The sequence below is a fragment of the Anarhichas minor genome, unplaced genomic scaffold (assembly GCF_050575085.1).
Source record: "Anarhichas minor isolate MPS153535 unplaced genomic scaffold, ASM5057508v1 ptg000042l, whole genome shotgun sequence".
In the NCBI taxonomy this organism is placed as follows: Eukaryota; Metazoa; Chordata; class Actinopteri; order Perciformes; family Anarhichadidae; genus Anarhichas; species Anarhichas minor.
This window is the reverse complement of record NW_027466488.1, coordinates 10,078,172-10,095,090: the sequence shown is the minus strand read 5'-3', so window position 1 is coordinate 10,095,090 and position 16,919 is coordinate 10,078,172. Positions and strand designations below refer to the sequence as shown.

Genomic DNA, 16,919 nt, shown 5'->3' with positions numbered 1-16,919 from the left:
AAGAAATTCATCAATTGTCAAATTTGTTAAAGATTACATTTCTGTTGATCGACTAATCAATTAAATGTTTCAGTTCTACAGTTCAGTAAATATGTATCTGTACTAATAAAACAAATACTGTCCCTAGCAGTAGGATTATTCAAGTGAGGTAAAACAGTTATTATACATGCAACACGGAGATGAGAACATGCTCCTCCTGTCACCATCACAGTACATGGACACCTGCAGTCACACTCACACATGCAGACACACAGAGGGAAGCGAGCCTCATACAGATGTACACAGAGCCACTCCACACTTTGTCCGCACCAGAGTGTGTGAGCCAAGGTGCGACACCATAACGCTTGTATTATGATCCAATATCTTGTTTGAAAGAGCCCGACATTTGGTCATTAAAACTGTTTTATGGCTCTTATAATGGGAGGCGAGCACGTTGGATTCCGCCCACCCTCTCCAACCCACCTCATTCTCTCCCTGCCGCTGATGAAAATCGTTTATCGCCTCTTCTCCCCTCTCATTGCCAACTCATCCTAAATGTCCAACAATCATTCAAGCGATTGTTTTCCTCCCTTCCGGCAGGAGCAGCCCTGCCGGCCTCCCTCTCCATGTTAATTTGCCTGTAACTCACCCCAGAATACAGTGCGTTTCCCCGAGATTTAGGATGAGCATTAGGATTCCAGCAGGCTGGTCAATATGACGATCACGCTCTTCCTATTAAAACCCATAAATACAGAGACACCCGCTCACCCTCCTCCTCGGGGAGGAAGTATTTACTGACGGCGAAGGGGAAATTCTGGCACCAATAAACAGGCTTCCATCATTTGCTATTTTTCTCAGCAAAGTTTTATGGCAATTTGAAAGAGGAGAAGAAGAGTATCTCCTTGAGAGGGAGGCAGTAGGTGGCTTTGTTTCCAGTGAAGACTCTAGATAACCAGTGATGGGGTAGAACGTCTTCCTGTTGTCTGGTTTCATTTCTATTATGTTGTCTTTCCTCGACTCCATCTATTGTGTTCGGTCTGATGTGGTGACCTGAGTCTGATCCTGCTTTACGTAACTAGCCCACATTGTTCTGCCCTCATTGTTCTCCATGGCTCCCCCTGGTATCGTTATAGTCTCTTTCTCTCCTCCACTAGTCCACTTCCCTCTCCTTATAAAGCTCTTTCTTTTTTTTCTCGTCACTCTTTATTTGGTCCCTTTCTCTTCACTCGTCCCTCTTCCTCTCCCAGACTCCAGTCGGCATGACGTCGACTGGAGGAAGCCCTCCCTCCGTCCCGCTCCTCCTACACCCCACACCACCACCACCACCACCGTCCCGCTTTATCCCTAACTCCTCCGCGTTGTCTCTCACCCATCCCTCGCTTCACCCCTCTACTTCCTCCCCTCCTGGCTGCCGTTCATGTGAAGTGACGTCTGCTCACTGACCCCCGGGGAAACATCTTCTCCATCTCGGACAAGCAATGATATGTGCTGGCTCTGTTAGCAGCAACACCCACACACACAGAAACAAGTGTGGACATGGAGACAACACACCCTCACACTGTTAACATGTAAGCACACACACACAGACACACGACAGACAAAACCATAAACATGAACAATGAACACACATGTGCATGTATACAGAGACTTACACATAGAAGGGACCGTGTACTGTACATATGCATGCATCTACACACATGCAGACACACACAGAGATGCAGAACCCGTACCACAGGGACACATATCTCATAGCTTAGAACAGATGCTCGCTGTGTGCTTTGTTCTTGGAATATCCTAAAACCTTTTCCGTGTCCCTTTTCCAACCACTTACCCAGCATGTGTTGCTCTCATCTAAGGCTTTTAGGCTCTATTAGATGTTTATGCCAACCAGAGGCAGAGTAAAGCGGGGCTCGGACTGGAGGGCGCCCCCGGTGCTCCCTGTACATGTCACATAGTGAGCAGGCAAGTAGCCTTTCTCTTTCTCTCTGCCTGCTGCCTTTACTGAACTGGTCACATTTATCTGGCCTTCTGTCTCAATTCATTAAGCATGACTGCACTCTGCGGCGCTGTTGAAGCAGCGTGGGTGGAGAGAGGGGAGGATGGAAGAGTGCTTAGTCTCTTAATGCATCTTATGTATGGACCTACATGTCTGTTTTTGTTTTGTAATTCATGATTCTAGCCAGCTTTCTGCTAATAGAAGGCCAAACAAAAGCAACACTACTGCTACTATTTCTGTCCACCACTACCTATTGCAGTTCTGCTGCTACCATTACTATGACAACTTTTACTATTGCAGTACCACAGTACTACTACTGATTTAAAAGGTATTTTACCCAAATTACTGCCAAAAAAAAACATTTTCTCACAAACTGCAGATAGTGTTAGTTTAACAGGTTGTGAGACCTTTTGAGAAAATACTGAAAAATTGACCAGAACGTTTCCTGTGGACTACCCACAGAGCACATGTCAATTATTACTCAGGAGAAAGTATTTTCAATGAAAAGTGTTCACTGTGAGGAAGGGCTGGGCAATATGGACACAATCTCAATATAGGTCTTTTCATATCTCCATAACCATATCACTGTATAGCATGTTCTCTGGTCGTTCAGTAGATAGTCAATGTGAACTATGGTACACATGGTAAAGTCTATTTTTTATACTCCTGTGTGAATTGAAAACTTGACAAATGACAAGTATCTCATTTAAGAACTTGACATGAAAATAACAGTTTCATTTGAAATTATATAGAGAAAAAACATATATTTTCAGCTATACTCTGACTATGTTTACATGCATGCACACAAATACAATACAACAGTATTTAGATTAAGACGATAGTTTGACCCGATCCTTTGAGAAATGTGAACTAGTACGAGCTTGTTACCATCAATTATTACGATATCGTAGAGTGTCACGATATGTCAATGTATGATTTCATCTCGATAATGATTCCGTTGAAAGACGATAGATTAACACATTGAATTATCGCCCAGCACTGTGAGGTCTGTAGATGTTATCTGGGGTGGAGGCCGAAATCATCAAATACGTCAAAGCATCGCAAATCAAACCAAAACTCTATCTTTTTAAAACATCTCTAGAGATGGCAGTGCACCACTTTGGTTCAGACTGAAGTATCTTTATCTAGCTATTGCTTTGGTAGCCATGAGATTTGTAAAGACGTTCATGGTTCCAAGAGGACGAATTGTAATGACTTTGGTGATTCCCGGGTTCTTCCTCTATAGTGTGCTGCCCAGGCTTTCCCTCTTACACCACTACGATATGAATTGTTGTGGTTTCAATTGAATTATCTCAATAACTATTGGATAGGTTGTCCTAACATTTGGTACAAACATTAATGTCCCTTTCAGGATGAACTGCGACCCCTGGTTTATGATCAAATACCTGCAAAAACTAACCAGCCTCAGCTGCATTTGTTCTTTACCGTGTTCACTATATAAAACTGCTAAACAGCACGACGCCGTTGTCATTGTGAACATTGCTGATATTAGCATTTAGTTGAAAGTACCGATGTTCCCAAGTGCAGCTTCACGGAGCCATTTGCTATCTTAGTCTTTTTGTTTAGGTGGACCAACCCTCTAATTTACACCTGACAAGCAGTGTTACAACATCTTCAATATATCCACAAGGATAACATTAACTGCACATTCAGCACCTATTGCACCACGTTCATAATAATAGCTCAGAAAGTAATCTGGATTTTAAAGGATAGTTCAGTTATATATTTACTTTTGTGGCCAGTTTGTGTTGACCCAAGTCAGTTGCTGTTTCTGTAGCAAACAATTGTTTGTCTAATTTTAGTCTCATTGTTCCCTCTTTTTTTATTTATCACAATCTCTTGTAAGCCCTTTCTACAATGCAACCCCTATCAACCCAAGCCACGCAGTGTACAATAGCCTATTTGTGTTTGAATAATGAGAAATTGGGAGCAAACCATCCAGGCCGCTGTCGTTTTAGAGTATGAGCAAATTGCTTTTTTTATCTTAGCAAAGGTGTCCAGGTGAGAGATTTGGCCTAAATACATCTAGCTGCTGAGATGGCCAAACCTCGAGTGAAAGTCAGCAACACTAGCGTGGAATAAGTGTCTGTAATTAAAAGGCTGGCCTACATGAAGGAAGGAGCAGAGTGAATTGCATGTGCATACTTAGTGGTTTTTACTGGAGGGAGGGTACAGCTATGTTTTTAACTTCAAAGAGCTGTGATGCAGCCTTGAGAGTGCAAGTTATCGGTTGCTTATGTCTCTATATACAGGAGCCTAATGAATAGATATCCAGGTAAATGTTGAGATCTGCCTTGATCTTAACAAGTTTCATTGTGAAGTGAGTCCATCATTGTGTGTCCAGTTATTCATTGCTACTGAAAGATTCCTCTACAGCACTGCTTATTTCAAACAAGCTGTAAAGCTGATGCATAATGGGGTTATGGCCTTAAGTTGTACTTTGCATTTAGCTGAGCTGTTGGTATTAACTTTAAAGGTGTTTCAAAAGGTTTGGTTTAAAATGGTGTGTCAAGTATATCTGCTTCTACCTTTGTTTTGTTTTACACAAAGCAGCTAGTACAGCCAGAAGTCCTGATGTGTTTGGGAAGTTTGTTTTCTTTTGTCGTTTGATGGATTTACTTGGCATTCAACATAATCCCAACATACCCGGTTTGATTAGGACTGAGTATCTTTTAAGCATGTCATGAGTAACTTTTCATAAGATGTCATATGAACTGTTGTATGATGAGACATCGCCATTCTACACCCTTCCACCAAGTTGTATGATAATCGGCCTGTAGCTTTCGCGTAATCCAGCTGACAAACAGAGAAACAAACAATCCAAAAACATAACCTCCCGGCACCAGTAACACATTTAATACACAGCCATAGTTGCCAAATATAAAACGGCTAGTAGTAGCAGTTAGATGTATGGAGTACATTTAAAAAGGCTATTATGTTCAGTGAATGCGTATTGCGATGGTGAGCAGGTAGATTAGCTGACGAGCAGGTGAGCCGCGCGGCACATTTGTCCTTGCTCCTATGCAATGAGCTCTATTTATTTTAGCATGATCAGCATACAAAACATAAGTGTGGATGGTGACCGCTCTGGCTTGCTTAGTTTTATCTGTATTTACATGTTAGGAAAATAATTGATGGTTGCCAGGAGGTTTGGGAACAAGGGCTCCAAAGTGGGCTTGCTTAGTTTTATAACTGCATATGTGTTTACATTTTATTGATGAACCACAGGGGAGTATTATATCTGTACGTTGTCCAGTCCACCTCAGATGTGAGGAAAAAGGCCAAGAAATAGATCTTGATCAAGGTCTGTTCAGCCAGATTTCCTGTGAGCTTGACAATGCGCCAACGTGAGCATGAAAGCAACCACACAAAAGCAAGACACTGATACTACATCATTTAATGTGAAATATTCCTCCAAGGGATTTACAGATCTCTCCCCATTCGCCAGCCACTTCTTTTGCATGTCCCAGATGCATGATTACAAGCATAACAATTCTCTGACAAATATTACAGAATATTAAAATATGCTGTTTTAACTTTTTGCGTGAGTTTGAATTTTTAAAGAATGCCACTGTTGGGATTTGTGGGCTGATCCAGAGAATGTCCAAATTAAGGCCCTCTCGCAGGAGACATTTAGGAAGCCTGTCATATATATCAGTGGCACATAATATAACTCTCAGCCAACATATCAACACAGTGGTGTTTGCAGAACGCAGTGGAAATTGGGTCGACTTTGCACGACTGATAAAACTGAAAACAGCTTGAAACTACATGCATGTGGTGGATTTGTGGACTCCCTCGACAGAAAAGCCCGTGCATGTTAATAATAAACATACAAGCTTTTGCAAAACATCCCCTCAGATTCCTCTGCACACATAGTGCTGGCTGGCTGTAGACTGTCCTGAGAAAAAATCACTGCCGGACTTTATTGTACTCTGCAGCAGTGTTTGCTGTTTGTTTGCACCTGTGTGTACGTATTTCACCCCGTGTGTGTGTGTGTGTGTGTGTGTGTGTGTGTATATTTATGCATTTATAAGTGCCAATCACTTTGTATGTGACACGTCTTTCTCGATGCAAAGCTTCCTCCCCTTACACCTCTAAGAGTGTAAATTAAATTCATCTTTCATCCTCTCTTGCATGTCTATTTGTATCTCTTACACACACACACACACAACCCTACGTATACCCTTAACCATGGACAGCAGTGCCAGAGAACCAGCCATTGTGACAAACACCTCGAGGCACACACCCCCTCCATGGCAATCCTCCATCTCTTGTGCAACACACACACACACACACACACACACACTGCAAGGCAAACAGAAGGGACATACTGTAAATGTGCAGCTCAAAAACGATGAGCTTGTATAGCATTAACTTGAGTAGAATAGTAATTCTCCTCTTTCCTTTGTCAATCATTTCCAAAGACTCATCTACAGATCAGTAGATCATGCTAATTCAGGAGCTATCAACACACACGCATTCCCAACAAAACAAAACAAAAAAATTCATACAATGTCTGGCTGCAATCTGTCTCATCAGTTGCTTTGGTCTGGCAAACAGAGATAGAAGGAGGAATAGTGCGCGCTCGCATATCTAGTGTGATAGTGTGCGTGTGATTCGGATTCCAGGGTCTCTCGTGTAACAGCGAGCAAGTGAACACATGACAGCCACAGCACCTGCCCCTGCCTCTGAAGATAAGGAGGGTGTAATAAGTGTGTCTGCACTTTTAGCCCACACACGCGCACGCATTTTCACGCGAGCACACGTACAAAGTAAACAGAGCACCAGAGGGTGAGATGAATACAGAGCGGAGGAGAGTCATTCAAAGCAGAGAGTGGGATGCAGATGAGCCGCCTACACCGGACTGAGAGAGAGAGAGAGAGAGAGAGGATGAAATAGAATGCCAGAATGATGGTGCTAAAAGGGAATACCAATCAATTTAACTATTCATATGTTGTGTGGACATAATTAACGAAATCTCTCTGAGCTAAAACAAACTGAAATAAGAAAGTTTGTGTCCACCAGGAACTTCTCTCCCTCTCTGATGACTTGGCTTTTGTAACAGCACAGACGGTGTGATGGATAATGTGGGTTATTTGTCGACCTTGCTCTCACTTTACTCTGGTTTCGATGTTGATTGTGTTGATTATTTCCTCACTTCACTTTATAGATTTCATGCCCTCGAGATGTCAGGAGTCCTCTGTCAACACACAAAGCCAATCGGTGCTCTCCAGCAGGCCAACATTTACCGTCTTTATTAGCATGGTTTGCTACCTAAAAGGGTCATTTTCTCTTATTTGTGGAGAACTGTTCATATCTTACAATAATTTCAGCAAGTGAGTAGATCTAACAGTTACCTCAAACTGAACCAAACAGAGAGAGACTCCCCACACCACGGTTCTGAAAACAAGCTTTTCCCCTTAAAAAGAACAAAACATGCCTTGTCAGCATTGCACCAGCTAAATGCTAACTTTAGTTGCCCTAAAGTCTGAAACGGGACGGCAAACTCTTAATTGCTCCCACATTGTCATTGTCAACGGCAACGGCAGCGCATTACAGCTTTACACTTTTTCTGTTCATAATTTTCACAATAAAAGCCTGAGACATACCAGACTGGAACTTAAATTCAGTCAGATAATTTCAGTAAAAGGCACAGCAGGAAAATAGCTTATATTGGGTTTGTCCACGACGGCCCAAATAAGCCCATAGAGATAATAATGGTAATGATACCTTGAAAAGCAAAAGCAATGCAATATAACAACAGAAAGCACAACAAAGGCAACACAAACTAAGGTCATATTAAAACACCGATGAAACAATAAAACCAATCGATACAAAACAATGAATAAAATATAGAGAATTGTGATAATAATGATAACGATAATAAATACAATTGGTAAAATGATGACAGCACATAAAAGCCAGAAAGTAAAAATGAGTTTTAAGAAGTGATTTGAAGAGATTACTGATTCTGCGAGCCTTATCTCCTCTGGTCGTTCCAAAGCGGACGGCCAAAGCACGATCACCTTTAGTTTTCATCCCCGACTTTGGAACAGCCAGAAAGGCCCCATCCGAGGATCTGAGGCTGTTTGGCTCATACGGGGTCAGCACTTCTGCTATATACCTTGGGGCAAGACCCAGACGTGCTTTAAAAGTGATCAGTAAAATCCTAGAACCAATTCTAATACCAATGTATTACAAGTGTGTCAAACAACTTGGATGGTTTGGATTTCTTCTTCTTTTAATTTCCAGCAGACAAGGCACAGGAGGTGTTTATTTGCATGTAGAGCAAGTAAATGGGGATCAGAGCACAAGTGGTCCCTCGAGACGCACGTGGAGACGCATTCTAACGCCAGGCGTGTGGTGACGTCTTTAGAGCCATCCACATCGGATCACTAAAGACGCATGCTAATGCCGGGTTCAGACAGGGTCATAGAAACACCTTTTGTTTGCTCTCCATCCTTTTTTCTTGCTAAAGAAGTTGATTTTCATGTGAGAGACACTCATTGTTCCTTTAAGCTCAGCCTTGATTGTCTGTTCTCGCCTTTGTGAGGTATGAGCTGTACCAATTAATGTTTTTGAAGCAGTCAGTTCAATTGGCTGGATTTATCTAGAAGGATTGCACTAGACCTTCATTACATTACATCAGTCATTTAGCAGACCCTTTCATCCAAAAGGACTTACAATGAGTGTATTCAACAGACTGTAGGTATTCAAGATAACTACTAGTCAGCAGAAGTCATAAGTGTATCTCCTTTTTTAAACAAGCATCTAAGAGCATAAACCAGAGCAAAAGTACCTTCACAAAAATCTGCTGCTAAACTAAGCTCGCTGGTTTACTTTGACGATTATCTGCAGTGCTCAAATACTAGACTGGATTGGGTCTGAACTTTTTCTACATGAAAACATGAATGGGCGTCTGACCGAGATGTCATTGCTGCTATATTGACAGATACAAAGTATAATATGGCTTCACCTTAAAGAACAAAAAAATGTGTCTGCAAAAGGACCATTTTAAGATTAGAAATTCCAAGCTCTCTGCAATCAGAATTGGTTCTTGTTTGAAAATGTTTGTCAAATAATAATCTCATACTAAAAAGCATAAGTCTTGTGTCATGTTGTTTGGAGATATATGCTGCATTTATCGTCTGAGCGATTGGTTTATAGAAATACAAACAAGCCAGAGCCTTTTTTTCCCGATACCAAAAAGACAGTTGGTGCGGCAAGACCTTTCTTTAGCACTGACACAGCGCTGTGGATGTAGGTCTTACAATGCAAGACTACTTGATAAGTAAACAGGAGGAACCAGGGATTGAACCACCCATACGATCAAAATGTACAGTCATAATTTGAAAAAACAGCCAACTGCTAACTAACACTAGAGCAAGAATACACAAAATTTGACCAAGCGTATCATTTACTTGAGCCAACCGTGTGTTTGTGCCACTAATCTGTGTACATTTCAAGACTTTGTTTATAGGAATATATCCAAAGTGGAGGAAACAAGAAAATAACTTGTATTTCGTTTTGTCCTCTCCGCCACCAGAAGACTACTTTGCAAGGAGGAAAGCGTGCAGCAGCTCCAGTAGACAGACCTTTAGTTATGGGAGCTGTAGCAAAGCCCAGTGCTCTACTCCCGGTGAAGAGTTCCTCTGGTGGTGGGGAGGACGTAATGACAATACAAGTCACTTTCTCACTTCTTCCACTTTGGATTTAATCCGACAAACAAACTACCAAAGCATACACGGACCCTGCACCCTTTATTTGTGGACGAGCCCTCGGGGCAGCTCTACTTCTTCGTCCTCTCATGTTGGACTCAGGACAGACTGGACGCTACAGACTCACTATCGCCTCTGGAGGAACAAGTGGTATTTCAGTAGATATCTCTGCAACACAATACATAGACGTCTTCGACATACCGTCAACACTGTAATGATGTTTAAACTAAAACTCTTAGCAGATCTTTCACATTTGTCCTTTCAATTTGGGAAAAATCTTCTGGTAAGTGGTCAACAACCCATGTTCTGTAACTGCTCCATTACCAAATCTGGTAAAGTATTTGTTTTACCTTTGGGAAGTTTGTCTCCTTAAAATCCAGAAATGGAAACATGTTACTAATACAAACACCGTACTGACGTCTGTCCATCTCAAACTTAAAAGAAGGACATATGGGGCCTCAAGTTCCATCATTGACGGCTGACTGAGTGTGTGTTATCCTCATGTCTGGTTGCAGGTTTGATCCGTCTGCGCTCCAGCCCGCCCCCCCACCTCCAGGGCGTGGAGTACGTCCTCAATGTAACCGCGGCGGACGACAATGCCTCAGGCGGACCTCAGGCCTTGTCGTCTACGGCCCAGGTCATAGTGGGGGTGGACGACGTGAACAACAACAAGCCCGTCTTTGAGAAGGTAAGGCAAGCAATGGCGCACTTGCATCATTAAACCTCGTTTCTGCTTGCTCGTTATCTAGTTGTGTCTGAAACAGTGTTGTGGTGTCTGCTCTCCTGGTTGCCATGCCATTTATTGCTCTGCTTTCTGGTCTCCTTAATACATCTCAATGACTTCTCACTCGGTCCTTTCCTGTGCTAGTTCTATTTTTCCTGTCTCTATCTCTCCAATGTAACTCTCCCCCATCACTCCTGTGGCTCCCTCTCTTTGTCTGTCTGCGTCCTCTATTTATTAGCCTCTATCTCTCCTCTCTGGAGGAGCGATTAGCCGGCTTGACCCTCGTCTCTCTGCTACATCATCTCGGCCTTTTAATTAAAGCTTTGAGGGATGTGGGAGAAATCCCGACCGGCCCACTCTGGAAGCGCTACGTCTCCACCCTTTTTTTATGTCATGTCTCCATTTTAAATGAGGTGACTTTTCGAGCCCCCTGTGGTAGCGCAAGCCAAGATTAGGAGAGTCGGCTTGCCGAGTAAACTCCACTCACTCTCTCCTGGGGGAGAGTGATCGCCAAGTGTTTCCCTTTCGGCTTCACCTAGTAGCAGGAAGACGCAGAGGGACGGGTGACAAGATGAGAGCCAAGAGAAAAGATGAAGAGGAGAGGGATTCATATGATCTGTATGCTCCAGTCTCTCTCTCTCAGGATCTCCTGCTGGCATCATACTCCAAGTCTGTGATTCATTCGCTTCTTTCTGTGGGCAGGATGTTGGTTGTAACAGACAAAGAAACCCTTGAACCCTGAATACAAAAAATGCATAACTGAAGATGAAAAACAACAAATGAAGCAGATACAAAAATACGAAGAAAGAAAAACAACACTACAGTAGATAGAAGAGACAAACACAGCTGTTGTATTTATGTCTTTGGTCAAAAATGGACAAAGAAACTGAGCGGAAAAAGTTCTGGAACAGGAAATTGAGAAGATTTGCAGTGTTGGTCTCTGTTAGTGGAGACATCCAATGTAAATGGATGTTTCTTCTGTCGCTGGCAGCCAGCAGCAGGACAGCAGCAAGGCCCTTAATCTTGTTTTGATACCCAATCTTATACAACGGACTATATTCTCTCTGGAACTCAGAGCTGGACCAAGACAGAAGGGGCAAAAGGCAGACACTGAGATGTGGGAATACAGGGAGGCAGGATGTCTAGTGTATAGCCAGATCCTGCATTTTACCAGCGGCATAGATATCACACTACAGACACAAAAAGACATTTGTTAATGTGGAGTCACAGGGGTATTATTACAGGTTTTTTTCACACACACTTATATCTTAGTAGAGAAATCTAATTGGTATTATTCCTAGATGATACTAGATTTTTAATAAGTGGATTGTCCAGACGCTAGTAATCCACAGTGAATATCAGAGCCTTCATCAGAGTCATTACAAAATTCAGTGTTTTCGCCATCAGTTACGTTTTTCAGTCACACACGGCCAACTTCTTAGTGTTTAGTGCCACAGCAGACCTTGCCCTCATGTTCCCTTCGATGAAATCAATCCCAATGGGTTCTCTGCTTTGAGGTTACAGAATTTAAATTCAGGGAAAAGAGAGCTACGATCAAATTGGTTCTTTTAGTCGTTCGGTACGCTGATATATTGGAATCGGTATTGGAACAGAAAAAAGTTGGACCTCAAACTCCTTCGCTCCTAAACTTCTCTGAGGGTGAACCCAGTCACCCCGTGAAGCAACATCATTTCAACTTCTTGGATCTGCGATCTCTTCGTTCGGTCACAGGTGAGGGTCGGACTTGGATCATCTGGTCAATCCGGAGCGTTTCCTTCAAACTCAGCTCCTTCTTTGGCACGGCGGTCTGGCACAACGTCCACATTGCTGGCGACTACACAACCTCACTCTTGAGCAAAGAGCCTAAGAAACTCAAACTCCAGCGAAGTATATGGTGTTAGACTTGAAGGCACTGACTTTCATCCCAACTGCTACACAGCTGCAAACCATCCAAGCGCACGGTAAAGGTCACGGTCTGATGAAGCCAGCCAAAAGCACATCATCTGCAAAAAGCAGAGACGCAATCTTAAGTTCACCAAAGCAGACGCGGCTGTTCCCAGACATTCTGTCCATTCAAATCACAGAATTGGTAACCAGGCACATCAATCACAGCATCTCCTTGTGTTCAGACTTATTGTTGTGTTTGGTCGGAATGTGACCGGTCCACACACCTGGGTTCTTTTAACACTGACTGAGCATTTGTGAGCACTCTGATACATTGCATGAGTGAATGCCTGAATGCAAACCTGCATATCTTCATCAAAGTCCCTCCGTATTTTGTTGCTTTAAAGCAAAAATGTGAAGCTCTGGAGGCAAAAAGTCCAAAAGCTTCTGATGAATTCAGATGGAAGGGTTGAAGGGGCAAAGAACGGTAAAGCATTGTTCCACGATAGAAGAATAGAGGACGGGGTAGAAGGGATAGGAAGAATGGGAAGAGGCAGGAAGTGAGGGAAGATAAAAAAGAGTTCCACTGTCATTAGTTAGACGTCAAAGCAAGACATCAAGCAGCAGTACTGAGGGATTCCTTCCATTCCACTGTCGGCACATGAGCGTCAGCAATCCAGCGAGACGTGGGGGAAAAAAGAGCTAGAGAGCGAAAGATGAGAGACCAGAGAGAAAAAGAGAGGGGTAGGGGGAGTGAGCGAAACCCAGGCAGCGTGTAAATGAGGATAATAAAGCTCTCTGTGTGTCTGACAAGTTCAGTGATTGACAAAATCTTTGAGAACCCAAACACGGAGCAGCTACCTTGCAACTCACCAGGAACTGAAGGCGCCTAATGAATCTCTATGAGGACTCAAAGAACGAATGCGTAACACCTCATGGAGAGCAGTGTTAATGTTTTATGGTTGGGAATAGCTTTTTTTAAACATGACAGCAGATAATGTTAAGCACAATGTTTCTCTTATCAATTTGAGAATAAAACGACAAAATGCCAGTTCCGCATATAAAGTCTGATTTCCAGCATACGCTCTTACCGGTTTTGTCATGTGTGAGTGGTTAATCTTTAGTTAGCAGGCAAACAACCACACAAGCCCACTCATGCACTCCCATGGGGTGTTTAATGCATGCACTGCAGGTGCCACCCTTATAGGAGTAAATGTCCATGTGTCACATTCCCTTTTTATTCTTTTTGTCTAACACGTACATAAGACATATTATGTCTGTGGAACATCTGTTCACCACAGTCTTTTTGAAATATCGGGTTGTCTACCTTCCATACTGCTGTTTATTGTGCATTCAATTATTCAGTAAAATCACAAACATGGCTCAACAACAAAAGGCTTTACTCACCTGACAGAAACATACCTGCTTCATGTCATATTTATTTCTAACTGCAGCTATTTGCTAGTACACTGCTGAAGGCTTACTGTGAAGTGTGGCGCCCCACTTCCAATAAAAAAAGGACTTGTTGTAGACAGAGCTAACAAAGCGGGTGCCGAAAGATCAGCAGATTTCATGGTTACCAAGGCACAGTGAGCACATCAACACACAGCTATTGAGCACCGTTGCCAATAGCCTCCACTCCAATGGGTGCTGGGATAGGCTTCAAGAGCCCTGAACCCCATCACCACTATCCAGCTTACACAGACACATGTAGCAAATCAATGAATGGAGATGGTGCAGGACCCAGGCTTCCTACTTTCTTTCTTCATCAATCTGTCCTTTCAAAATAAATTCTACCTCCCACATACTCTTGATTACAGTTTCGATAGAACAGAGCACTGATCCAAGTTTCTCCACACTTTCATTGCTGTGATCTTCTCTTCCTCCTACCTCCGCCCGCTGTCTGAATCCTCCTAAGTGTCAGCAGTACAGAGAGAGCACGTCAGTCCTGGAGAACCAGCCGGCGGGGACGTTCGTTCTGCAGGTTCACGCTGTGGATGCTGACGAGGGCTCCAATGGCAGGGTCACATACGGCTTCATGCACAAAGACTCCACTGTGCCCGCATTCAGTATCCACCCAGACACCGGTACGTACACACACACACAAACATACACAGTCTATGTCTCATATTTAATAGAGTACAACAAGGCATGCAGGGTGTCTACAAGTTTACAAGTCTAAAATCTTGTAGATCTGTTTTAATACTAGACTCAGTTAAAGGTAGTTGTCATTTTGCTGAGAAATGGATCATAACTTAAATGCTTCATGGCTTCAGTGGTGAAATTAGTTTCACTTTTAATGTTTGTGAGACATACTGGAAAACATACAGTAGGTTTGATAAACGGTTTTGTAAAAGTTGTACACAATAAGTTGAAACAATTCAATGAATCTGTCTTTAATGGATCAAATTATTTATCCCTTTGTGAACAAAATGTATCTACTGTCTTTGTGCAATGACCATGGACAAATATTATATTGTGATTTGCTTGCAGTATCAACGTCATGTTGTGTCCCGAATCTATAATTCTACCTATATACAGCATGCTCTATATACTAAACGTATTGGGATACTGTTTTTGCACTTGATATACAAGAAATGAACATAATTAACCATTTTTACTAACAGGAAAATTGTACAATACTGTTGGATGTCTATAAATGTTTGTTAAAAAACCCTGGAATATGATTGGGCATCTAGGCAGATGTATTGGTTACAACAATCCCAAGGCCGGAAACTGCAGCAGCTTCCTTTCCCATGTTGTGTTTGCAAGTTTACTAGTGAGGTCACACGGTCATGTCAAGGGTTTGGATGTAATGTCAAAAAAGTAAAGACTAATAAGTGCCAAACAGCATTTACCTTTCACCTCAGAAGCAGCAGTATGTGTAGTAGGGATGCGGTACCTGGGATTTGAGTATGGGCCGATACCAAGTACCAATCTGATAGCAGTGTTTGATTAATAAGCTGTACGCCCCACTGGACAACACCACGCTTGAGTTAAACATGGCTTTCTTGACTTTGGAAAACAAAATGTAACAAATATATACATGGATATAAATGTACTGAATTGGTATTTTTATAGAACAGTCGTATCCGATACCAGATCGGCCTTTTGTCACCGATAAACGATCCAGCAGTTTAAAATATAGAATAAATATATCTCTCTTCAGATTTGATGATAATTACTTCAGTCTCCCTTCTTCTTCTGCTCTCCATCTGCTCTACTGTCTTTAAAATGTAGCTTCAAGGCAAGCAGAGGAAATCATTTTTAGTGTTAAATTGCAAATGCTCTGGGGACTCGAGACGAAGCGTCATTTGGTATGATTCAGCTGTCTCATCAAACTCGTTATCTCTTGTGTCTCTAGGAGTAATTGTGACAGCCAGGAAATTTGATCGCGAACGCCAACGGGAGTACGCAGTGACAGTGACTGCCACTGACCGGGCGGCTGACCCGCTGATTGGCATTTGTCAGCTCAACATCCTCATCCTAGACCAGAACGACAACAGTCCCAAGTTTGAGAACATCCGATACGAGTGTAAGTAGATATTAGTGTAAACGTGTGAGCTGTGGTCACTGAGAGAGCTCAACCCACTGCAACTTGCAGTGAGGAAAACATCTTCACTATTTTGACAACAAAAACTGAATAATATGAACTTCATCCAGTTACTAATGCACGTTCCTCAGTTTGTAGTGTCTCCTGGCAACCCTGTCTTCTACTAAGTCACATTCGTGTACAACTTAACTGCACTCTCAATTATGTTTTGAATGAAATTAATTTTCTTCCGGATTGCGGCAGTTACAGTTAATAGTTTGAAACACGTGGTTGACGGTGTTAATTGAAACAAAACAAACAAAGACTACAAAGCTTCTTGGTTAGGTTTAGGCAACACAACTACTTGGTAAGGGTTATTAAAACTCATGTTTTTGCTTAAAATTACTACAGAATTGAAACAAAACAAAACAAAAATGCAACAACAGTACTTGTTTTTTCTTTTTACCCCTACCATCACCCTGACCCCCCCCCCTTACACGGACTATGACGGACTCATTTGAAACTTATTTGTGATGCGTCAAAAGCAAACTTACACCACAACATAATATTTTTCCCTCCAAGCGTAATTCACAATGTAGTTTAATTGTGTAGGAACACGGTCTGTAGGAGACAGGGCTGCTCCTGGACATGTTTGTTGTGATGTTACTAAGTTCCATTGTTTCTCATGAATGTCTTTCTTAATTAGCTTGTGTTTTATTTGTCGAAGGTATTTGTTGTCTAAGATTCTGTTCTTGATTTGTTGTTGTTTTCTGAAGTTACTGCCTGAATACACGGTATAGAAGGCCTCTCAGAACCACTGGGGCCTAAAGCACACCTCCTTTTCTTCCCCAACAGACTTCCTTCGCGAGGATACAATGATCGGGACCAGTTTCCTGCGGGTGGCGGCTCATGACGATGACTTTGGCACCAACGCAGCCATCACGTACTCCATGTCCAGTGAACAGCCTGAGTATCTCAGGGTCAACCCCCTGACAGGCTGGGTGTATGTCAACCAGCCCATTTCCCAGGTACACACTAAACTGTATACAAACAGACAATACC

The 16,919-nt window shown here is 42.5% G+C and overlaps 1 protein-coding gene across 1 annotated transcript in view; it reads left to right on the top strand.

The window, feature by feature from the left end:
• Positions 1-16,919, top strand: part of LOC142970061 (neural-cadherin) — a 295,060-nt gene that overhangs the window by 114,721 nt on the left and 163,420 nt on the right. The window contains exons 8-11 of the mRNA XM_076110212.1: positions 10,233-10,405; positions 14,244-14,412; positions 15,690-15,860; positions 16,713-16,885. Coding sequence (XP_075966327.1) covers positions 10,233-10,405; positions 14,244-14,412; positions 15,690-15,860; positions 16,713-16,885 — 686 coding nt within the window. The remainder of the gene's footprint in view (positions 1-10,232; positions 10,406-14,243; positions 14,413-15,689; positions 15,861-16,712; positions 16,886-16,919) is intronic.